The following is a 24656-nucleotide window of genomic DNA, read 5'->3' as shown; positions in this document are numbered from 1 at the left end:
GCGTCTATTATCTGTGACTCCGAGCCTAGAGAGAAAGGTGGTTTTCTGAGACAATGTCAGCGTCTATTATCTGTGACTCCGAGCCTAGAGAGAAAGGTGGTTTTCGGAGACAATGTCAGCGTCTATTATCTGTGACTCCGAGCCTAGAGAGAAAGGTGGTTTTCGGAGACAATGTCAGCGTCTATTATCTGTGACTCCGAGCCTAGAGAGAAAGGTGGATTTCGGAGACAATGTCAGCGTCTATTGGTTTTCTGAGACAATGTCAGCGTCTATTATCAGTGACTCCGAGCCAAGAGAGAAAGATGGTTTTCTGAGACAATGTCAGCGTCTATTATCTGTCAGCGTCTATTATCTGTGTCTCTGAGCCTAGAGAGAAATTTGGTTTTCTGACACAATGTCAGCGTCTATTATCTGTGACTCCGAGCCTAGAGAGAAAGGTGGTTTTCTGAGACAATGTCAGCGTCTAATATCTGTGACTCTGAGCCTAGAGAGAAAGGTGGTTTTCTGAGACAATGTCAGCGTCTATTATCTGTCACTCCGAGCCTAGAGAGAAAGGTGGTTTTCTGAGACAATGTCAGCGTCTATTATCTGTCACTCCGAGCCTAGAGAGAAAGGTGGTTTTCTGAGACAATGTCGGCGTCTATTATCTGTGACTCCGAGCCTAGAGAGAAAGGTGGTTTTCTGAGACAATGTCAGCGTCTATTATTTGTGACTCTGAGCCTAGAGAGAATGTGGTTTTCTGAGACAATGTCAGCGTCTATTATCTGTAACTCCGAGCCTAGAGAGAAAGATGGTTTTCTGAGACAATGTCAGCGTGTGTATGAGGAATAAACTTATTACAGATAACTTGCCAATGACCTAAACAGACTTTGTAAGATTACTTGTTGTAGGCCATATTTCTTTATGTTTAATTTTTTTTAAATGCTATGGGTCTTTTGTTTCTTTATACATAGAAATTGTCCTGAAGAAAGGAATTTAAGAATAAAAATACTGTTGCAGGAGCCTTTCCGGACATGTGTAGAAATACTGCTCATTAATTATCTCTGAAAACATTATTTCCTACCCTCAATCTGAAAAGTTACTACAATGCTATCAAACAATTTTAATGGCATTCTTGTCAGATGTTTTTAGACGAAAAATGGTGTTTATGGCAGCACAAAAATGTGTGTGAGTTTATATCAAACATGTAAATATATTGTATACTGTCTCGATTTGCTGATTTTCGTAACTGATCACCTTGATGATTAATGGTCTGTATATGTAATTTAACTGACAGAAATTTACGCGTTTAATGCAAGTGTTTGTGTCTGCACACTTTATCTCTATACATGTAAATCTGTTTTAGTACTTTAAATACTGACAATGATTGGTCTAACTTTAACCATGTAATTCTTCAGCCCACCCAAAAACACGTACACGCACACTCGCACAAACATTTGGTAATGTCTTTAAAAAGACTCAGACTCGGATCATAAATATTCTTGAGAACTTTAGAAAAGAGATTTCCTCACCAACCCTGGCTTATATTTAGCGGAGTTTCACTCAACAAATGCTCACTGAAGTTCCAGTAAATTTCTTTGGAAGCTTCTTTACTATAGGGAATTATGCGCTTTGTCGGTGAATTTCTCTTTTGTACTTTTTATATGCAAAAATCTTATTTTGGGGAACATCCATCCGTTTTACCGTTTTTATCTTGTTTCCCTCTGTAATGCGAAACAATGCTAATTAATCTTCCAGTATCATCTTGAATCACAGTACCAATTTCATTCCCCCACCGTTTACTTTTGAGTCCTTTTATGAATAATACACAAGCAGTGATTCCGAAACAAAGCAGAGACCGGCTCGGTGTATTTGTAAAATAACCTTTATTAGTTGTTGCATCAATCAACGAAACAAAATTTCAACAAACAATTTCCTATTCTTTTATCTTGTCAAGTGCAAATCTACTAATTCATTTCCCAACAAAATAGTCGATATTTGTGTGTGTTTATTTTTCATCTCCGCAACCATCATCAATTATCATCATTATCGTCCTCCCCGCCATAGTCATCAAAATTAAAACAAAGTTGTGTCCTTTAAGGACAATTTATCCCTTACTCTCTTGCAAATTTATTTTCATTAATAATATTCATGCTTTCCGTAAAAAAACAGAGAATGCCGAAATTATATAAAGTTTAAAGTCTCAATCGATAACTGTCAGTTTGCCCTCGGTAGTACAAACGATATAAAAATACGAGAATCAAGGATTTATTCTAAATATCATGTTTGAACTGTTGAATGACGTGCTGACCTTCAAATATAGATAATAATTGTTTTATCACGGTGACACCATGGATAAGAAAGAAGCAATATGTTTGGATTTTTTAATTGAAGAGTGCATTGTAAATTTATGATTCTAATTATAAAGGGTAAGTTTAATTAAATACATCTTTACATATAAAATTCAATAAAAGCTTAAAAAAAAACACATTTATTACAAATGTACATGTCGTTCTAAGTGACCATGACTACAGCTGTGTTTACTTTACAGTATGCACCCCGTGTTTCGAAATAAACTGCATCACGTGAGTCATTTAAAGAGCGATAATATCAACAAAGAAAATGATCCTATTTCATTGTTTCTACAAAAAATGATATTATCGCAAACATTATGGCATTGTGTGCTTGCAAAGACATAAATTAATTTCTCCATTAGCGATAATATATGAATGTTTGTCCTTAACCTATTTCATCTTATGGCAACAATATTGATTCTATTATTTACCGTGAACAAGACTTTCCCAGTTTTGGCTCTAAATGCACATATCCGATAGCCTTGTTCTGACGACGCTTCCGCTAGCCAGTTAGAGCCTTAATTATTGACAATATTTAGTATGTGAAAGTAGAAGGTTAAAAATACTTAGTCTGGGTTGTTGACTTTATTATGACGGCCACATCATGACTACCGCGTCGTATTTTGAAAGGTATTATATGTCACGATACTATGGTGGCTGATTTCTGCCATTTCGTGTTGGCTTGTTGGCGGGGCGAAAACACGACAACATGAAAACACGAGAAAAACCTAATTTGTCGAGTTTTCGTGTATACGATAAGTTTTACGCGAAAACTCGTCTTTTAAAGGGCACAAATTTATCTGTCGAGTTTTCTTGTCGGTAGGTATAAACATGTCGTGTCGGCGTCCTTTATTTGTCGTGTTTTCGTGCCGGCGGGACTAAATCACAACACGAAAACTCGACGAATAAGGTATTTTGTCGTTTTTTCGTGTCTATATATAAAGATATATATTTAAAGTATTTAAAGGTAGACACGCCCTGATCCACCTAACATGAGGGGTTACTCCCCTTCCGTACCTAACCCCACTTGGCTCGCCGATGTCGCCTTCATTCTTAAACTGTTGCCGCTCCCCGTAGCCTAATGAAATATTTCAGGAACCGGGTCAGTAATACATACACTTCATATTCTTAAAACAATAACTGACGTCTGACATGTTATTGTACTGTTTTATGATTTCAAATCTCAAAATTCAGCTTCAGTGAATATAAATAAATTTTGATTTGAAGGTTCGTTCGAATAGAAAGAAAAATGCTTCTAAAATCCTTTTCCACAGAATAACTACATTTAATGTGAATTGTCTGAAAAGATGTGGTGTGTTTTCGTGTTGTCGTGTCGGCGGCGCTTTCACACGACAACACGAAAACTCGAAAAAAAAATACCTACTTTGTCGAGTTATCGTGTTGTCGTGTCGGCACGGCGAAACACGAAAACTCGACAAGTGATGTATATATTGTGTTTTCGTGTCGTCGGAACGAGAGCACGAACACAAGACGAATAAAGGGTACAAAATGACATATGTACACTCGCCAACACGAAAACTCGACAGTAAAATCTGTCCTGTTATGCCCTTTAAACGTCGAGTTTTCGGGTAAAAATTGTCGTGTTTTTGTGTCTCCCTACCGCCAACACGACAACACGAAATATGAAAACTCGACAAATTAGGTTTTTGTCTAGTTTCATGATTTAGGTTTTCCGCCCGCTAACACAAAAACACGAAATGGCAGAAATCAGCTACCATACGGTACGGACTTGTTCACATAAGGAGAAAATATGTGTCAGGCAGTCAGTTAGCTGAGTCAGTAGAGCACTCACACTATAAAAATAGATTTGCGAAAATAGAAATAGCAATATCGGAAATCCAAAATATACAGAAGACGTAGGTGAATGGGTCTTTCTAAGATTTTTGTTTAGAAGATCAAGTACTTTAGTCGGATTGGTAAAATGACAATACTTTAATTTATATATCATCATGACTTTCTCAATCGCTTTGTTAAATATACATTAAGTTAGAGTAATACTGAGGCCACTTTTTTATGCCAGACCTTACCTAAAGGGAATTTTCAAAATTTCCCTCTTAATTGTGGTGGGATGGGGGTTGGAGTAGGGTTGGGTAAGTTGAAAATGTTTATAAAAGTTATGTGTCTATTTACATATTCTTTAATAAATAACTTATCAAAAACAGTGTTTGATTCCAGTTTCTATTTACATCATTATTATATAATAATGATAGATTCGGCAGCCCGTTTGCCCCCAGAACGGTATTTTGTACTGATGATACATTCCTCCTTAATATTGTACAAATTGATTGTTTTTATCTTACATTGGGTTTACAAATACGGTGTAGCGTCAAGAGAGATTCTTGCATTAAAGTCAAGCAATAAAGCGGCACGGCACTCTTTCCTCCATTTCATATGTAATTGTGTCATCAAGTTTGAGTGCAATAAAGGTTGCATTATGAAAATGCATTCAAGGAGCTAAACTTGCCAATTACAGTGATTTCATTTATATCCAGATGTAAAAAAAAAAAAGAAAAAAAAAACACAGTAGAATTTCAAATACATGTAAAATGATGAAGGTAGATTGCTATGTCTGCGATTGTTGTAAGTTCTTTGATTATACCTCAAACACCTTTATTGTTTCAAATAGGGTACAGACATTTACAAATTGGCTCATCATCCTACCAAGAGCGTTTATTTGGATTTTCTACATTTGTATTTATTTCAGTTAATCAAAACCAACCATGATTTTTGTTTGTCCTCAATACATTATCAATATTCACTAACGTGACTAGGGTGATAAATATTTTTCCAGTGTATCACATTCGTTGAAATAATTTGCTTTTATCGTTGTGAAGATATTGGTCTTAGAAAATAGCTTTTTTTTGTATTTCAAAAAGCTATATTGATCAGTGTGCAAAACAAGCAGCCGGGTGATATTTCAGTACAGTATTGCAACTGATAAAACATGGTAACGTTCGCAACTAAACTATTGGGTCAGGCTTATCGAAACCCACGTAGCTTATGTTTGAACAGTGTCAACACCGTATTTAATCAAAAACATACTTGAATTGACAAAAGTAAATTAATGTTTTATAAAAGCCGAATTTTCGTCCTTTTAAAACGTTTGTTTTAGTTTCGATTTTTTTTATCAAAATATCTTTAAGATACAAAACATCCAGAATACACAAGTTTAACGTGTCCGTGTGGTTATAACTTAGATTACTGCACAATGCAAATCTTTTAATATTAAATATCATTTTTATTTTCAACTTTCTGGTAACTTATCACTGCTGTTATAAAGCCTGACATAAAGGGTAAATTTAGCTAATTTAGTAATCAAATTTTATCAGAAAGACAGCAATAAATTTAATTGAAGAGAGTGGTAACAGTGATACTATGATTTAAACGAAATATTGATGGTTAAGCATATACAGAACGGAAAAAATAGTCTAAACTTATTAACCATTTAGTTTAACGAATAGAAAAAAGGGAGAATGCTCTATCTAACAAAAATATCAAACTGTTGTTTAAATCAGAGTGTCCAACTTTACTTTTCATACTATAACATAGTTTCGCTATAGCCGGTGCCGGTGGGGTGAGGTGTTGCACATTCAGCTAACTCAGCAGACTTTAACTACCTCCTGGCAGCTGTAAAGTGTCTATCCGTTCATTGACATAATTTCTCCTCGTATTACATTTACTTGTTCAAAGTTGTTTGGACAGAAAACTGGTATTGAATATTTGATACACCTGTAAAAGAAATTGTACGAAGTATATGAGGTTCGCCCGGGCTATCAGCTTACTCAAAGTCCATTGAAAGCTTATACACTAAATTGGTCTTTCAGCAGAAAACCTGTATTACAGTCAAGGTATGATTGTAATATCATTAACTGCTGAAAATATTTGGAAATTATTGGATTTTTTGTGTGTGTTAATGCAGAAAAAAAGGAATGAGTATATTCTAATTCAATTATCTGTCACACATCAGCTCCTCCTGTGAAATTATTATTTTTGTGGATTTCGTGGTTCCGCTCAACCATGAAATTAAGTCCCAGCGAATAAATTGTGCCCACGATAAAGTAAATTTTTACACAATGTCGCCAAAAGGGACACCATGCCGTAGCCGTTCTATCTGAGCCGTACTTGTATCACTACTGGATGCACATACCATTAAACATGGTTTAAAACCCTGTAAAATATCCATTAAAATAGGAAAACCGTTAATTAACCCCATTATTTCTTGCATCACTTTATTTAACAGGTTTCACAATATTAATGGGTTACATGTTAAAATACCATTAAAACACCCATTTTTAACCATGAATCATGCCATTAAAAATTTAAGTTTGGTAAAAATAAAATAGTTAATGGCTTTGAAAAAAATAGTGAAATTCTGTATTTTTTTTTAATTTAACAGGATTATTCATGGCCCTTAAGTTTGATTTAATACCCATTAAATGTTCAGGTTGTGTACGATTTCATTTAAGGGTAAACTTAATGGCCCTTAACAGCAATGTAATGCCCATTAAATAGTAAATTCTGTAAAATGTGATTCGTATATATTTTCTTTTAGTTTTTGGCTTGCTCTCCTATTGAATGCTTATAATTCCAGTCTCATATTGTTCTAAAATGGACTTTAATCAAAATAAATACATACTACGCACACACCGTCTATAATATTATAATGTTATATTTAGTTGCATTGAAGTTATTTCCCCTTGATGCAGTTACGCCATTTTTTTTCAAATGTTTGGCAAATTGTGTTCCTACAAAAATCGGTTTTCTTTCAATGAAAGTCGGATGGAAACGTATTGATTTATTTGATAACATCAATCTACAATATTTTGGTAAGGGTAAATAAGTATTGATGCATGCCACCTTTTCTGTTCTTTGTTTTTCTTGTCCAAATAATAAGCATTTGTATAAGAAAATGGGTGGGGTAAGGGATTTACATTATAAAATGTGTTCAGACTAGTTTAGATTTTCAAATTCTTGAGTAGAAACTAAGGTTTATAGAGAAGTAAACAGTACACATAATTGTGAAGATTTACAGTCTGATTTAAATGCATTTGGGGCATGGGCAGATCAATCGCTTCTTTGTTTCGATGAATCAAAGAGTGTGGTACGCTTAATTGGAGATGGGAGAAGCTACTTGTGATGCAATCCCTCAAACATTTGCTCTTAGCTGTACAGTGCATGCATGTGAGCACAAAATACTGAAGTAGAGCTAAATTGTGATTGCCCATTGAGCCCTTACATTGTCATCAACAGTTGCTTTTATAATACACCTGATGCCTAATGTCTGTACCAATAAAAACTTGGTCAGAATGTTTGGCAATATTATAATGTTGAACAGTTAAAACTACCCACATGGTCACTTGATTTATTAAACCGGTACCTGTAAACCCTTACAGCTCAATACAATACAATATCCATTCATTTTCTCATTTTATATGAACATAAGACAGAATAAGGATACAATATAACAAATGTTTGTACGAGGCTGTTACATGTTATTACATTACAAAATAGTAAGAGAAAAAAGAAGAAACAAATATTCTTCTAGTATTTTACAAAACAGTACATATGTATAGATACTATTACATGTGTAGTAATACCACAGGAGTCTGAAATTCTATCAATAAGACCATAGAAGTCTATATTTACAAAAAATACCCCCTATATATATATAAAATAAACACCAGGAATGAAACGTCAAAAACCCAGGGTCCCCTGAAAATACGCACGGAACACAGGGTGATCGCAATTTAGCGAGCGTGGTGAAGAAATAACACTAAAATACACCTACCACACTCGACAGTATTCAAATCTGATACACTTTACGAGAGTAATCAGACATTTTCTGAGGTTTTCCGAGATTTTCAGCTGTCGCCGAAGCCATTCGCTGACGTCACAACAATAACAACAATTACAGCGCCGAGATGAAAATAAGAAAGTATCAATTCCCGTACTGTCTTACCTTCAAATTACATAACAGACATTTTCATATTACTCTATTCATATAAAAAAGTCATTGTTCACCAAGTATCAAATTTTACTACTGAAATTTAGATATTCCGCTGCATCGAAAAATGGATTATCCCAAGAGTAACCTCCCTTTACGGGTTTTCCCAATCAAATTTTGTAAATTATCTTTTTATTGCAAAAGGAATCTAGGGGATATTATAGACTGATGTAAACATATAAATATTCTAATACTTATTTACTCGATGTACAAATTTTAAAGGATAAAATAAGTATTTTATCATTATCTCGGCGCTGTAATTGTTGTTGTTGTTGTGACGTCAGCGAATGGCTTCGGCGACAGCTGAAAATCTCAGAAAATGTCTGATAACTCTTGTAAAGTGTATCAGATTTGAAAACTGTCGAGTGCGGTAGGTGTATTTTAGTGTTATTTCTTCACTACGCTCGCTAAATTGAGATCACCCTGTGTTCCATGCGTATTTTCAGGGGACCTTGGGTTTTTGACGTTTCATTCCTGGTGTTTATTTTATATATATAGGGGGTATTTTTTGTAAATATAGACTTCTATGGTCTTATTGATAGAATTTCGGACTCCTGTGGTAATACGTAGTTTAAATCAATACGGCAAATATTAATATGAAGTTGATTATCTTAAGATGTCTAATTCTGAAGGCAAATTTTCATGGCCCTTAATTTGATTTACAATTAAAATATTATAAACCCATTAAAATTGAGTCTGACATATTTAATGAGACCATTAATCAATTTTTTTAATAATTAACGGCCATTAACAGAATATAAAAAAGTTAATGGCCCCATTAGTTCTTACTAATTAATGGGGAATTAAGGGGTAATTTTTAATGGCACATTAATTTCATGCCAATTAAAAATCTTCATGAAGTTTTAAGGAGCCTGTTAACTTATTTTAATGGTTTATTTTAAGCAGCTTTTCATGGCCATCAAAGTCATTTTTAATGTATGGCATTAAAACTATGGTCATGAAAATCCCATTAAATAGTAAGAAGTAATGGGTGAATTTTAATGGTGACCTGTTAAAACTCTGTTAAAAACCTTTGACAAAATTAAGGCCAATTTCATGACCCGTTTAATGGCATGTGCATCCAGTAGTGTATGCGTAACTGACCTGCAACTTCCGTGTAGTTTATAGAGGTTCATCAACGATAAACAAATGTATCCGTCGGAACAAAACCGACATTTACCCGTGGTTTGTTTATGACATGCTCGTTGAAGATAAAATAGAAACTATAATTAGAAGTTTGACGTAGGGTCGCCAGCTAACCGCACTATGCTACGGCTGTTATTTGAATTGTTTTCGCAATACACTGACTAGTTCTTGTTTGAAACACGTTCAAATGATCAATGATCAACTTTATAATTGTTTTTTTTTATCGTTAATGCTGATTGTGCAAGCTGCTACTGTTCTGACACTTGCTACTGTTCTGACACTTTTAAATTTGCGCCGACTTTTGTTATTGAATATTTCACAGTTTCAATAAGGTTTGCAAATTAAGGGCCGTATAATTATAGATCATGCGGTCGTTAATTGGCACATGACAATCGTTAATCTCCCGCAGCGTAGATTGCAAATGCGGTAACCATTGTAGCGCTGTTTGACACGTGTAGGTTTCACATGTAAGAAAAAAAGGGAAACTTGAAAACATCCATGCACCATAAAAAACAGAGGTATAACGCGAAATGCAAACATCTAGTGAATTATTCTTTAATAAAACCTTTTCAAACTGTCCCTCGGTATTTAAAAGAATAATATCAAGTTTGTTATATAAATAATTGAACGAATTAATGACATACATTATATACACGACAACGTAGTTCTGCTTTCATGATGTTCTTTGGGACGCATCCCTTAAAGCATTCTGTTGTTAACTTGAACGCAATGTAACTCTTGCAATTGTGAAGATATTTTTACAAATTTTTAGATTTTGATAAAAAATAAAATATTGTTCTTCAAAAATATCTTTTTATTCTACTTCATCATTTTAAAATAAATGTTAACTGAACAGCCGCACTAGATTGTATAGGCAGCTTGTCATTACATGTAAACGAATACCACATTTTCATCGCATTGTGAATATCATTTCAACATTATTATTTCCACATTGACGGAATATTGTTTACTGACTGCAACCTTATTATTGTAAAATGGGTCACACATTAAACCGGAATCCACCTAAAAACCGGAATACACCGGAATACACTTTCTATAACCGGAATACACCTGTATTTTTTTAATTAAAGGTATTTTTGAAGGTTTTTTGATATAATTCAATCGTATATATCATAAAGAATCAACATACCAAAGAAAAATACAATACGTTCACGCAAAACGATTTTATAAGGGAGTGAAATTCGGCGACCGCGCGGGAAATTACCATAACCGAAATACACCCGTATTTCTTCAACAAATGCTATTTTTGAAGTGGTTTATAACGAAATTCAAAAATATATATCATAAATAATTAATTTTCAAAATGAAATTAAAATACTTTTGCGCATTACGTTTTGTACATGATTGAAAATCGGCGAAGGCACTGGAAATTTGCGTATTCGTAAATGAATTTCCATGCCCTAAAATTCTCTAATGTACACCCGTATTTCTTAAATAAATCGTATTTTTAGGGTTTATGATAGAATTCAATCATATCTAAAATAAATAATTAATTTACAAAAGGAAATTAAAATGCGCATAACGTTTTATACGAGGTTGCAAATTTGTTGAGCGCACGGGAAATTTGCGCACTCGTGGATGAACCACAATCGCCATATGTTTGTTAGATTTTAACTTAGGTAGGTAAATTTCTTTCAAGTTTCGATTTTTTGGTTAAAATTATTTCAAAATAGTCTTTTTATGCTATAATATAATATTCCATTATGAAATATAGTGTAACCATATCAGCTTCTTTAGATTGTTATTAAAAGCGAATGTGCATAAACTGACAGGTAAATGTGTCAAACGATAATAGCGGATATCCTACCTCTATGACCTATTTGCCCGCAAGGAATTTACATTATTGTTTAAGAAGAATATCTTAAAAGTAAAGTGTCGTGTCAAAAATATACATGTACAAAGATGCATATAAATCCGCAACGACATGCCACATTTCTATTTACGTTCACGAGGTCACGTAACCTATTATGCCACACTAACAGAAATCTGTTTGCCAAAATTCGTTTTACTCCATTTATTTAAATTGCTGCCGATTTTTCATTATTTAAGATTTTTTCATTCTGTTCTTTGTACTTTCTGGTCAAAAGTCTGAATTTTATGGCCATAGTATGTATCATTTATTTACTTTTAGAAAGAAATAAGTAATTAATATCGCGCTGTTTGAAGTTTTACAAATAATTATGTGAAAATTCGACCGTTTTTATAGAAGTTTCCCTACATTACTGTCGATATCTTATTAAAATCATTATAGAATTCAAACTGTATTACTTCTTAAGCGGTGTTGAAAACTTGAAGCGATAATATTAAAAAATGAATGCACTATGCGCGTTTTTTGTACGTGTTGATTAACAAAAGTAACGTCGAGCGATGTAAATTAGATATTACGATAGGTCGCACGTGCTCGTGGAATGGAAAATTACCGGCATGATGTTTTGTATCTTTACGATTCCCGGGTAAATTCCAGTCAATCCAAATAATAAGTTTGTTGACGTTTTTCACGATGTAATTTCTGAATTTTGGTAAAGTTACGACGTAAAAACACTTTTCCTAAATTTCCGGAGTGGACTGGAATTAATAAAACTGATTTTAACAAAATAAGGAATTCTGTAAATGAAACACTGAAAAAGTATTTAAAGGAAGACTATGTTGATAAAGGAAAACGATTACGATATCCGAGACATTATGATCAAGACTTAGTGCATCCTGGAGAGAAGGAAGGAGGAATGAAAATGTTTAAATCTACAATACATCGCTGTTTTAGCAAAACATTGAATTAGTATTGATGCGTTAAAGTACATGAAAAATAAAAAAAATATACTGAATGTACTGGTTTGGAACCAGTTTCCGGACAAAATTCAAAGTTTTTTATCCGTCAATTTCTTAAGCCTTAACTTTCAGTGATGAAACTTACCGTACACAAACTTCAGCTCTTGCTACATCCGAAACTACAGCTAACATTACACAGTGACATTGTATATGTATTTACCAGAGGCTTAAATTAGGTCATAAAAAGTGACACTTTTATGTACCAAGAGAACCAGTTTCCGGACAAGTATTAAATTGGTATATAAATGAATATTCCCAGGTTCAAACATGCTAATAAAATATTTGCTGCAAGTCTACAGCTTTTAATACGCCTGTCGATGTACACAGGGGATGTATGATAGTTCAAAAGCCCGCCCGAGAGCAGTTTAGATTAGCAAATACACTACGAATTTTGCCTTAATATTTATATCAACAAATCATAAGTTGATCAAATGTAGTTATTCATAAAAAAACTGCATAAATGGAATTCTAAGACATGTGGGAAACGCTAATCTAATTTAATAGTAGTTTTTTATCTTCAGGGGCCCTAAATGGGAAATGCATATTTCGCTTGATGATATTAAATCTCCGGCATGTCCTGCTTGACCCATTTTATGCACAAGAACAATTTGAAAAGCAAAACAGAAACACATATTATAACAGTTTGATATTTTCATCAAAATCATATTACATTTATGATTTAGTACTTAACATCAGTCATTCAATTAAGACAATTAAACCTTTTATCAGTCATTAAGGAGTTACTCAATATTTTAACAAATGTCATAGATCGTATATGATAAAAATTTCATTTCTGACATAGAATTCGTTTTCAGTAACATGAAACTGTGATACCTTTTAAAGTTTACTTGATACGCATATACAACAAACAAACATTTCTACAAACATATCGCCCACTCACTCCTCCTCATACAACCACGGTTTGCAACGCTTACAAAACCAGTCACTTCCGCCTTCTTCCAAGCTTTCTTGCACATACATCCTTTCATTCTCTGTTAAACACCCTTCATGATACCATCGTCCGCATAACTCCTCATCACATCCAAACCAGAAAATACCATTCACCTCGTCATCAACACCCCCATGCATACCACACACATCACAAACATAACTATTGGCTATTAAAACTGCAGTGGCATGGACGTCGGCACACTTCCCTTTCTTTTTTTCCTGTCTTTCGTCTGCTTTCCTCTTCTTTTCTTTTAACTTTAATTCCCTTTCTTCTTCTCTCTTTTTTCTCTTGATCCGTCTCTCCTCCTCTTCTATCAATCGTTTCTCCTTTTTAATTTCCCTGTCTTTCTTCCGCTTTTCCATTTCATCTATCTTTTTCTTTTCAATCTGTTCTTTTTCCTGTAATTTGGTATAGACGTATAAACAATGTGTAAAAATACGCCGACTTGACAAAACTGAAATATCAAAATGCCCTACGTATAAATCCGATCCGTAAAGATATGGATCGCCCCTGTCCGGACTACTTTCTTATAAAGTCATGGCATGTTTAATTAAAATGTCTTTGATTCTGAGGAGTTTAAATTTAAGATTGGCGTAAGTTACAACGAAAGTTAGGAATATATGACAAACATATCATTAGTCAGACTAATTAATGTCATGTATAATTATATGTAAGGTGTAAATTAAACCTTCAACTGTTTGAGCATTTCCTCGCCGCTAATCAAGCGGCCCTCAGCTACAACTCTCTTTTTCCGCTGCGTGTCTGCCGGCTTTACGGGTGGTGGCAACAGAATATCGGCGAGACTCGGCGGTATCAGTCCACGTTGTACAAGTGGATTTGTTAAGAAGTGGCCACATCTTTCACACGTTTGAACCTGTTCGCCTCTTTCTAACAAAATCAGAAAACAAAACGACAGATATAAGGGTAAGGAAATAAGTTGTGTATTATCAGTTAATACATGTATTTGTTTGTACATTATTGGGTGTTTAAAATTCCACTTAAATGTACTATTTAGAATTAAAGTATTAAGTTACAGATGAACACACAGACGGTGCCCATCCGGGCATTATTTCATGCACGGTCTGAAATCTGGGTAGAACACTCGATCATACATTAGCCAACTAGATTGCTTCCTTGACCGATGAAGAGAAGACTTCATTACACAAGGAACACAGTGATTCAAAGTAAGCAGCCTTAAGGACACATTAAGACTCTGCTTTGAAACATTAACGAAGAAGTGCATGAAAAAAAATCATGTAAACTATAGATGTAATTTGTTTAAATTATGGATTATTTACTATAACGGTAATTGTTAAAGTATGTTAATATTACCTTCACAAGGAGGATCAAATGAAGCTTCCACCAGCTGGGAGGTATCTATGGCTGATGGGTTGTATGGGCATATGCCTGTTACAGCGAATGCGTCCTGGATTGATACTGGTGTCGCGCTGTCAATGGCGTGCTTCATAACAATTGGAAATTTTGCTTTTCCAATAGTTACTCCAGCACCGCCGAAACCCAGCTTTACTGTCATTTCAGCAAAACGACTCTTGAGAGGACCTATTATCTGAAATATGTAGAGTTCTGTAGTAATTGAAATGAACCAGCTCCACTTGAAAAGAAAAAAATTGAAAAGTCACAACAAATTGATAAACAGCATACACACGTACCAAAAGGTTTTAAGGAAGATCGCAGCTTTATTCAGAAAAAGTCGTGCAATATTTAAATCTTAATTACCGAAAATGAGTGAAGAAACACTTATTAAACATTATGTTCACTTCTCAGTAAGCCTATCTGATGTATGCCTTTGAAAAAAAAAACACAACTGATGTGGTTCTTTTTTATTGCGACACAGATAGGATTGAACTAAAGGTCTATGGTGAGAATTCCTGCGTTCTACTTCGGTACACGTGCAGTTCGTCGGGATGATTATTTCATATATATATTATTGAAATGATTTATGGAAATCATATTTACGGAGCAGTGAAAGATATATTGTAGTAATTTCAACGAATCATAACAAACTAGAGCTATCCCTAAAGGTGATGAATGTACCCCCCGCATGCGCTGACACTACATTGCAATTTGACGCACACACGATTGCATAATTATGTGGTCTGTATGTATATAGACTGTATGTATACAGTATAATAATAAAAACAAAGTCCCATAACTATGCAGAATATTTATCTAAAAGAACGTAGCACGCACCATGCACAACTAGGGTTGGTACTGATCACTTGTGTGAACTGAAGTTTCACTAAATTGTGTCAAGGAGTTGAGGAATGATGGTGCGCACAAGATTGTGTCTACGGACAGACGTACGGACGGACAGACAGACAGACAACCTGAAACCAGTATACCCTCTTACAACTTTGTTGTCGGGTGGGGGGGGTACAATTAAATTAATTTTACATACCTTAACATCAAGAGGTTGCAGAATATGAGTGGTGTGTCCCGGAAGTCCCACTAACACAATATCATTCGCAATCGCTGCTTCCACTACATCTCCACTGATATGTGCATCGCAGTTGTCCATCAGAAGTACGACTGGTCGCTCCCGTCCACAGTGCGGTATGAACATTTTCGTGAACCAGCGTTGGAACAACTGCGTGTCCATGTATCCGTTTTCACTTGTGGCAAATCCCCATGAATCTGGTATGCTATCATTGTATTTCCGGTGTGGAAGTGAACCCTGTGTATTCAAGTACACATAATTTAGTATTTAGTTACGTGTTACATTTTTATCAATTAATATATTTCACTCATCATTAGTATCAAGAAATACTGAAGACGTGAATGACTCTTGGAAAAAAAATCTTACCTGGTATATTATCATAGTTGGTAAAAATCTTCCATCAGCACTGACACATAGATGTGCGGTGATGTGGTCTGCTGTGGTTACACGCCTGCGAAATACGTGCCCTCTTTTCGGTCCAATTACCTTTGATCTTCCTGTCTCTCTTCCTGAGAACCCCGTTTCGTCACAGTTGAATATCTATATAAGCAATGTTTCATACTGACTTAAGACAATATATACATACAGAACTTTATATGATACTGATAAACTTTAGGCAATATTTTTGATAGCTTTTAATCCTGATGAAGGTGTGTGTACATTGAAGCCGGTAGATTATTATTAAATTAAAAACATCTTACCCTGTCGTTGTATTATCCAAACTTTATATTGCTTTATTAATAACAAATTCGAATTTTAATACGATTTAGTAACAACATTGGTAGAATATAAGCAGACCTGAGATGGCTTGTCCTTGACACCATACTTCAACAATATGGTGTCTAGGAGGGTGAAAAAATCGGCCATCACTTTTTTATTGGACATGGCACTTCTGGCTTTGTCTTGGTTTTCCGGCTTTCTTTCCGACAGATCTGGGTGCCTTTGGATGAATTTTTTAATCCATTTATTGGACGGTCCTTTGTTTAGGTTGAAGAGTGTTTTCCGTCCTGAAACATGTTCGGTTTAAACGTTAGTTATCATTTTATAAGTCAAATTAAAACGAAAAATTAACTATACTCCCGGACGTTTTTATTCATGCCTGCATAGTTAGATATAACATTTGCGTCTTCTTGATATAAGATTTACGAAAACATTTTAACACATAGTTTTGAAAGATTTGACTGATCCATTGGAGTTAGGTATCAAACTTAAACAAATTAAAGCTATGTGTGTTTGACTACTAGGAAAAGCTTGTAAGTGCCATCATTTCTATAAAATACTTTAAAATGAAACAAGTTGTATAAATATAGCTTTATTCATCAAGGAATTTTTACCTGAACGTTTGACAATCGCTTGGATGTAGGCTCTCGTCATCTGTCTGGTTAGTGGAAAACCCTGATTTGCCATGTACAGCAGGTACTGTACCAGGCCTGTCTCCTCCTCGGCTGTGATCTGCCGCTCCGGACCTTGCACAGTCGTTTTAAAGCGGCCACGAATACGGTCATTTAGCGTAGATTTCGGAACGTGGTATTCCGCAGCAGCCTTTCGGATGTTCAGCCTGTTTTGCTTAACGGCAGAAATGGCACTTGTCATATCCTCTTCTTTGTATTTCTTAGTGGACATTCTTTGAAAAAAATAGGGTAAGACAGAATAATATGGTTATGAGAACAGCACCAAAATGTCACTTTAAAATCGATTCGAACTTCAAAAGTACATTATAGCAAAATAAGGGGAGAATACCGTGCAAGAAAATTAATATATTAATAGTACTCGTTGTCTCCCTTGGATTGGAAAATTGGCGATAGCCCTTCTTGGCATCTTAACAGTAACTTTTTTTGTTTTTAAAGTAAAGTAGACAGTTTTCTAACAAATGTAATATTTTTATTTTTTTGTACAGTTTACATAAGCGAAGTAATTATGAAAAAAGATTTTAATTCATGTCGTCTGCATTCGTTGGGATTTGAAGAATTATTGTTTTACCCCACTTGATACCTCAAAAGGAAACAAAATATTGCGCATGCGCAGTGTAGTTTTCATGCCCCGATGGTACGGAAGGTTGTTTTGTTAACACAGGTGAGATATCTTTATGAAATTTAATGTTTTTACTTACCTGCCAACAATTGATGTTATTTACTAAGTAAAAACAATCGTCTGAATGATATGGATGAAACAATAGCACGGATAACGCCGAAATAAAGCCGTTATTTAACTTGTCCGGAAACTATGCTTGTCCGGAAAGTGGTTCCCAACCAGTACCTGTTTTTCTTCAATTTTTCAATTTGCAATTATAACTGTCTTGCCGACTTAAAATAAAATTTATCTTATCTTATCTTATCTTATCTTATCTTAACGACAAGTATGAAATTAAATAAAAGCTTATCATATTTAACTGCACTTACCTTGTCAGACATTATTTGTCACATGTCGCATATGTGTGCTTACAAATATACTGATTAATTGATATAATCAATAGGTGTGATAATCCAATCAAACTCTACCAGGACTAATCAGAGGCACGTGTTTGTTTATATTCAAAGGATATTAATTGTGCTTTGGAAATAAGCGCAGTAAACGTTTTTATATTTATATATTAAACATAATATAATTATTTTGAAAACTGATATTTCGTAATTTATTTTCGTAAATTAAACATGAAGAAATAATTCAATTAGTTCCAATAATAAACATATGGCCGGTTCTTTCCAATCAGCGCGGTTTATGCACTGGCATGTGTTTTGTGTATAATTCATTTAAAAATTGAATATTGATATTTTTTCTTAATTAATTTTCTTTTTTATTTGTTAAACGAAATGCGAAATATGAAGAAATAATTAAATAATTTCCAATTATAAACATGTGACATGCCCTTTCCGATCATGTTATGTCCTTTCCGATCAGCGCGGTTTATGCCACTCGTATTTTGTCTATAATTCATTTAAAAATCAAAAAATGCTATTTTATCATTCATAGTTTATTTTCTTTTTTATCTGTTAAATGAAATATGCCCTTTCCGATCATGTTAAGCCCTTTCCGATCCGCGCGGTTTATGTCGGGACCTGTATTTTGTTTATGATTCATTTAAAATCGAATATTGATATTTTTTGTATTAAATTATTTTCTTATTATTTGAAGAAACAATTAAATAAATTTTAATAATCAACATTCCGGTATCTAGTCATAGCGACGTTAGCGTAAAACATGTCCGTAAGATCGTAAAGTTATAATCTCGTATACAGAATTAACTTTTAATAAACTTCTCCCAAATATTCATTCATATTTAATCTGATTGAACATGGTTCTACAACTTACAAAAAATGATAAAAAGTGTTTATTTAAGAGAATACTATTTATTTTTTAAAAAAAAGGACGAGTGCATTTATGTATTGGAAACTTCCCGTGCGTTCGCCAAATCCAAATCTCGTATAAAATCGTTTTGCGTTAAAGTATTTTATTTTCCTTTTGTAAACTTATCATTTATATTATACACGAATGATTTCTGCAATAAACCCTACAAAAATACCATTTATTAATAAAATACGGGTGTATTTCGGTTATGGAAATTTCCCGCGCGGTCGCCGAACTCCATTCTCGTATAAAATCATTTTGCGTAAACGTATTTTATTTTCCTTTCGTATGTTAATTATTTATGATATATATGATTGAATTATATCAAAAACCCTTCAAAAATACCTTTAACTTAAAAAATACAGATGTATTCCGGTTATGGAAAGTGTATTCCGGTGTATTCCGTTTTTTAGGTGGATTCCGGTTTAATGTGTGACCGTTGTAAAATACTCACATATTGATTCGGTTCTTACAGATAGACTATGGAACATAAGGATCAGCTTGAGAACAAGAAATACAGGAACTGGGTGAGAGCCGGACTTGGTATTAAATATGTAAAAGACGGCTTGGAACCATTCTGCGACCATCTTGTTATCCAGCAGCATGTTGATATCTTAGATAAAGTTAAACAGAAACACAATCTTTCGACAGTAGCCTGTGGACTCTGCGATGTACGCACACTCCAGCCGGATCATGTTCAAACCAAAAATAAACAGTGTCCTCTCGGTCAAACGCATTGTAACTGTCTACACCCACGCGGGAAAACGTCTTGTCCCAACAACGTATGTGGTGCCATATACGACGAAATTATTAGGCGACACGCATCCACACCTCCCGCTCCATGCTGGAGAAACACAGATGCACATCAGTGGTGCACCGAACCTTGGGCTGTTGCAAAATGTTTCATAAATGCTCCAGGATATGAACACAAGACAAAAGCAACCGAGTTTGACTGTTCCGGTTTGTTGCACCTGTTGATTGATAACATAGAGTTTCATCAACATATCCAGAGTGGTATATCTGGTAATGATGCTTTCTCAAGGGTAAGTAACATATACACTATTATTATGCTTAATGTTTACTTTCAAGCATTTACGGTTACAGCAACAATGACATTAATATACTTTATAAGAAATGTTATGAGAAGTTTGAAAGAATTTTAGAACAAAACATGTACTTTCAATCATTTTGGAGCTTATCATTGTATTGAAAATGCAATAGCTTCTTTCTACCTCGCGTAATCGTAAATTTATAAACAGATATGTGCGCATTGGCGGCAGGTAAGTACTACAATATTGACAGGAACAAAATACGACGTAGGAAAATCGAAATAATGAAATCATGCAAAACGTTGACTAAATCATTTTCAAATTGGATAACCATGTAGGCTGTTTTTCCAAAACAAAGATAAGCTGTAAAACCAGAAAAACAAGCACAGTGAAAATGACACTAAGACTAAAACCAAAAGTCTTTTAGTATGAACAGTAAGAAATTTCTGTTTCCTATACAGAAATTCTAACCTGGCATTTTCCTTTATGATACTAGAGTTAGCCATTTATTCACCAGTAAGACTCTGATCTAAAGTTGCACCTAGATACTTCAGATGATTCAGATGTGGAATTTATAGTTTGATTGAAGATATTCTGTTAGCTTTGTTCAATGTTTTTTTTTTTTACCAGAGTCATCCGCATAAAGTAGATCTAATAATGTGTGGTAGTGGTAGTAGTGCTGGTGGTGTGAAATATTCGTTTTGGTCTGTCTCTGAAAATCAAAGTCCAACGTACATGTGTGTACTATTTTCGATCGAATATTTCACACATATATCACACATGTGATCGAATATTTCATTCGTAATATACGTATATTTGTTCGGTTACATACACGACTCTACAATGCCATCACATTTCATCTAATAGTGCTATTAGAATCGAATTAATATGAAATTACTACGCCTGACGTATGGCCTCCCATTATATAAAAATTATCTAATTGAAATACGTTTTGTATCATATTATTTACAATGCCCCCATCTCCACCATTCCTACGAAGATAAAGGGGTATATTATTTCACAGATATTGGCCGGTTGGTCGGTACATCAATCGATTTCCGCTAAATACATGTAACTCAAGATGATTGATTTTAAGTGGAGTGGGTCAAATGTCACGGTTACAGTGACTGGAAGAGTCAATCGGTTTCCGAATGATAACTTGAGAATGTTTAGGCCTAAGATCATGAAAGTTGATAGGGAGGTTGGTCATGACCAGCGAATTACTTCTTTTCATAATATTGAGGTTGGTGGATTAAAGGTCAAGGTCAAAGTGACCGGGAATAGTTAAACCTTTTCCGGAGTCATGAAACTTAATAGTTGACCATGACCAACAGATGACTTATTTTGATTTTGAGGTCAGTAAGTCAAAGGTCAAGGTCACAGTGACTCGAAACAGTTAAACCATTTCTGGACAATAACTTGAGAACGTTTGGGACTCAATCACGAAACTTAATATGGTGGCTGATCGTCAAGGTCACATTGGCCCAGAGCAGTAGAACTTTTTACTTAATGACTAGAGAATGCTTTCGTCTAAGATAACATTTGATATGGAGGTCATTTATGACTGGGAAATTGTTCGCGAATAATAGGCGAATAATAGGCGATGTACTACTGCTAGACAAGTTTTCTTTGTGTTCAGTTCTGTCGTGTTCTGTTTTACATACACATACTAAATGCAATGTTCATGACTTCAGCATTTGTGATAGAAAACGTTTTGTCTAGGTAATGTTTCTAAGCCTTATTGATTTGTTGGTGTATTGCAGGTACTTCAACACAGAAACGCCATATTTCATTGTAACAATATGGAAGTAGAGGACACAGACATTGCAAATTATATAGAGGATATGATAGAACTGCTACAAGATGATAAAGAAATCAAAGATAGACAAGAATCTAAAAATGCGGTCAAGAAACTGCTTGAGGTAATATTCCCTACGCAACTTGAGTTCCTGAGTTCAAATAACTGGAGTTTTATAATGAATATGTTATTTAGATACTGTATATTATGTTCTTTCAGCACGCATATATATTTTTGTTGTTTTAAATTCCGCGCTAATTTCAGCTATTTTTAATTCTCCGCCACGAGTGATAGGGGTTTCAGGGGGTCTCTGTCCGTCCGTAACACTTTTGTGTCCTCTATAATATCTCCTGAACCCCTTGAAGGATTTTCATGTAACTTAGTTCAAATCATCACCTTATCTAGACGATGTGCAGAATTTATGAGTCAGCCATGCCGACTCAGGGTCAAGGTCACAACTCAAGGTCAAATGTGTTAGCCATTTTATGTCAGTTCTATAACTCCTATACTCTTTGAAGGAATTAAATAAAATTTTGGTCAAATGATCACCTCATCAATACGATGTGCAGAACTTGAAAGTTAGTCATACCGGCTCAAGGTCAATGTCACAATTTAGGGTATTTTTTAGCCTTCCATTATGTGTCCGCTTTTTATCTCCTAAACTCCTTGAAGGATTTCCATCAAACTTATAAAATGATGACCTCATCAATGATATATGTAAAACTTATGAGTCAGCCATGTTGGCTCAAGGCAAAGGTCACAACTCAGGGACAAAGGTGTAAGCCTTCCAGTTTGTTTCCGCTCTGTGTCTCCTAATCCTGGGTCAAATGATCACCTGTACAAGACGATGTGCAGAACATATAATTCAGCCATGCCGGCTCAAGATCAAGGTCATAAATCGAGGTCAAAGGTTTTAGCCTTCCATTTCGTGTCCGCTCTATATCTCCTTAACTCTTAAAGGAATTTTTTAAAACTTGGGTCAAAGGACCACCTTATCAAGACGATGTGCAGAACTTACGAGTCAGCCATGCCGGCTCAAGGGTCAAGGTCGCAGTCTAGAATCAAATGTTAAAGCCTTCCATTTTGTGTCCACATTGTATCTCCTAAATCAAACTTCGGTCAAATGATCACTTAACCAAAAAGTCATGAGTCAATCATGTTCACTCAGTGTCAAATCACAACTCAATGTCAATGTATAAACCCTTTAATAGATTTTCATGTATCTTGGGTCAATTGATCTCCTCACCATTTTACTATCCATCACAGTGGCTTGGAATTAAGTGATCTTCAGACTGTCTTGTTAAGTATCATTGTAGCTCCGAGTGCTATAATAAAGATAAATTGTTCCAGATATTTTATATTAAATTTACAGCTAAAGCAGGAAAAGTTTTTAATAACAACTACAGATGAATTGGAAGTCCGTCGTATTGCAATGGATGCAATCGAAGAGAAGGAAAAGAATCTTGAACAGAGAATAGTTGACGCTACGACTGAAATTGGTGAAAGTGAAAAGCAGATAAAGGTGATAGGTTCAACTATAAAACACGAACTCGCGCAGAAAAGGGTTGAAATGAAAGATGATTTGAGAAAGACCGGAATCGACTCAATAGGAAGACTCGAGAAGAAAGAGAAAGAAATCAAGGAAGTGCTTAGGATGAAAGAAATTGAATCTGCAAAGAAGATGGATCAAAAAGAGAGAGAAAGCAAAGATAATTTGAGAAAGATAGAAGTTGATCTAAAACAGAAATTGGAACAGAAAGAGTTGCAAATCAAACAGAATTTGAGAGTGACAGAAGTTAACTCAAAGGAGGGACTTAAGCATGAAGGGATAGAAATTAAAAAGAATTTAAGAGTGGTAGAATTGGATTCAAAAGGGAGACTAGATCAGAAAGGAAAAGAAATTGAAAAGCATTTAGAGCGTAAAGGAGAAGATATACTTTATCAACTGGAAAGAAAACAGTCAGCTCAGATTCAAATCGAAGGCAGGCGTAGTGACGACATTAGTAAGGTAAAATTATATAAATAATGCATTCTTCAGAGGGTGACTTTAAGATATTCATCGCGAGAAATACATGTTTGAATACAGACCGGATTGATATTTATATTTCGAGGGTTTTTATGTCCCCAGCATCTACTGATGCGGGAGGTATATAGTGATTACCCTGTCCGTTCGTCCGTCCCCCGTTCGTACGAGGTTAACCAAATGGGACCGTTTCGTCTAGCATCAGTACCCCTTACTAGAATGACTTGATACTAATGCAGATGTCACCTGTGACCATTTTTCATCTTCAGACATCACCTGACCTCAGTTTGACCTTGACCTTGACCTCGTTTTGGACATAGGTTTCTTTGTATGGGCCATCTCTTGGTTAACCAAATGGGACCGTTTCGTCTAGCATTAATATCCCTTACTAGAATGACTTGATACTAATGCAGATGTAACCTGTGACCATTCCTTATCTTTAAACATCACCTGACCTCAGTTTGACCTTGACCATGACCTCATTTTGGACTTAGGTGGCTTTGTATAGACAAGGATGCCACCGGGGGCATCAAGCGTTTATTGAACGCAGCTTCTTGTTTATATCGTGTAGGGGATGCAAGACATTTATTCAACACAAATAAAATGCAGACATATTTTTTTGTAAAGACTGGAGAGGAATCATCCAAATGTAGCAAACTTTTTTGTAAGTTCTATTTTAT

At 34.8% G+C, this 24656-nt stretch overlaps 2 protein-coding genes across 2 annotated transcripts; one reads left to right on the top strand and one right to left on the bottom strand.

Moving 5' to 3' along the window:
• The first annotated feature begins 2239 nt into the window (after positions 1–2239).
• Positions 2240–24239, top strand: LOC128549444 (uncharacterized). The gene is made up of 4 exons (XM_053526090.1): positions 2240–2408; positions 19582–20149; positions 21919–22077; positions 23326–24239. Exons 2-4 carry the CDS (start codon positions 19589–19591, stop codon positions 23977–23979), a joined length of 1374 nt encoding a protein of 457 aa, XP_053382065.1. The 5' UTR covers positions 2240–2408; positions 19582–19588; the 3' UTR covers positions 23980–24239.
• Positions 12396–17987, bottom strand: LOC123532137 (uncharacterized). The gene is made up of 7 exons (XM_053526089.1): positions 17096–17987; positions 16560–16768; positions 16128–16301; positions 15723–15998; positions 14636–14870; positions 13992–14191; positions 12396–13701 (listed from the first exon to the last, which is right to left on the bottom strand). Exons 1-7 carry the CDS (start codon positions 17382–17384, stop codon positions 13249–13251), a joined length of 1836 nt encoding a protein of 611 aa, XP_053382064.1. The 5' UTR covers positions 17385–17987; the 3' UTR covers positions 12396–13248.
• Positions 24240–24656: the final 417 nt, after the last annotated feature.

Source organism: Mercenaria mercenaria, chromosome 16 (genome assembly GCF_021730395.1).
Source record: "Mercenaria mercenaria strain notata chromosome 16, MADL_Memer_1, whole genome shotgun sequence".
Taxonomy (NCBI): Eukaryota; Metazoa; Mollusca; class Bivalvia; order Venerida; family Veneridae; genus Mercenaria; species Mercenaria mercenaria.
Note: the sequence above shows the minus strand (reverse complement) of the source record. Positions and strands in the feature narration are given on the sequence as shown.

Bases quoted from the DNA above. Each gene is read 5' to 3' on its own strand.
- LOC123532137 (XM_053526089.1), bottom strand. From the start codon at position 17,384: ATGTCCACTAAGAAATACAAAGAAGAGGATATGACAAGTGCCATTTCT. The intron at 16,769-17,095 runs GTAAAAATTCCT...AACATGTTTCAG, and splicing joins AGCGATTGTCAAACGTTCAG to GACGGAAAACACTCTTCAAC. The intron at 16,302-16,559 runs GTCTGCTTATAT...TTGCTTATATAG, and splicing joins TCAAGGACAAGCCATCTCAG to ATATTCAACTGTGACGAAAC.
- LOC128549444 (XM_053526090.1), top strand. From the start codon at position 19,589: ATGGAACATAAGGATCAGCTTGAGAACAAGAAATACAGGAACTGGGTG. The intron at 20,150-21,918 runs GTAAGTAACATA...GGTGTATTGCAG, and splicing joins GTAATGATGCTTTCTCAAGG to GTACTTCAACACAGAAACGC. The intron at 22,078-23,325 runs GTAATATTCCCT...TTAAATTTACAG, and splicing joins CGGTCAAGAAACTGCTTGAG to CTAAAGCAGGAAAAGTTTTT.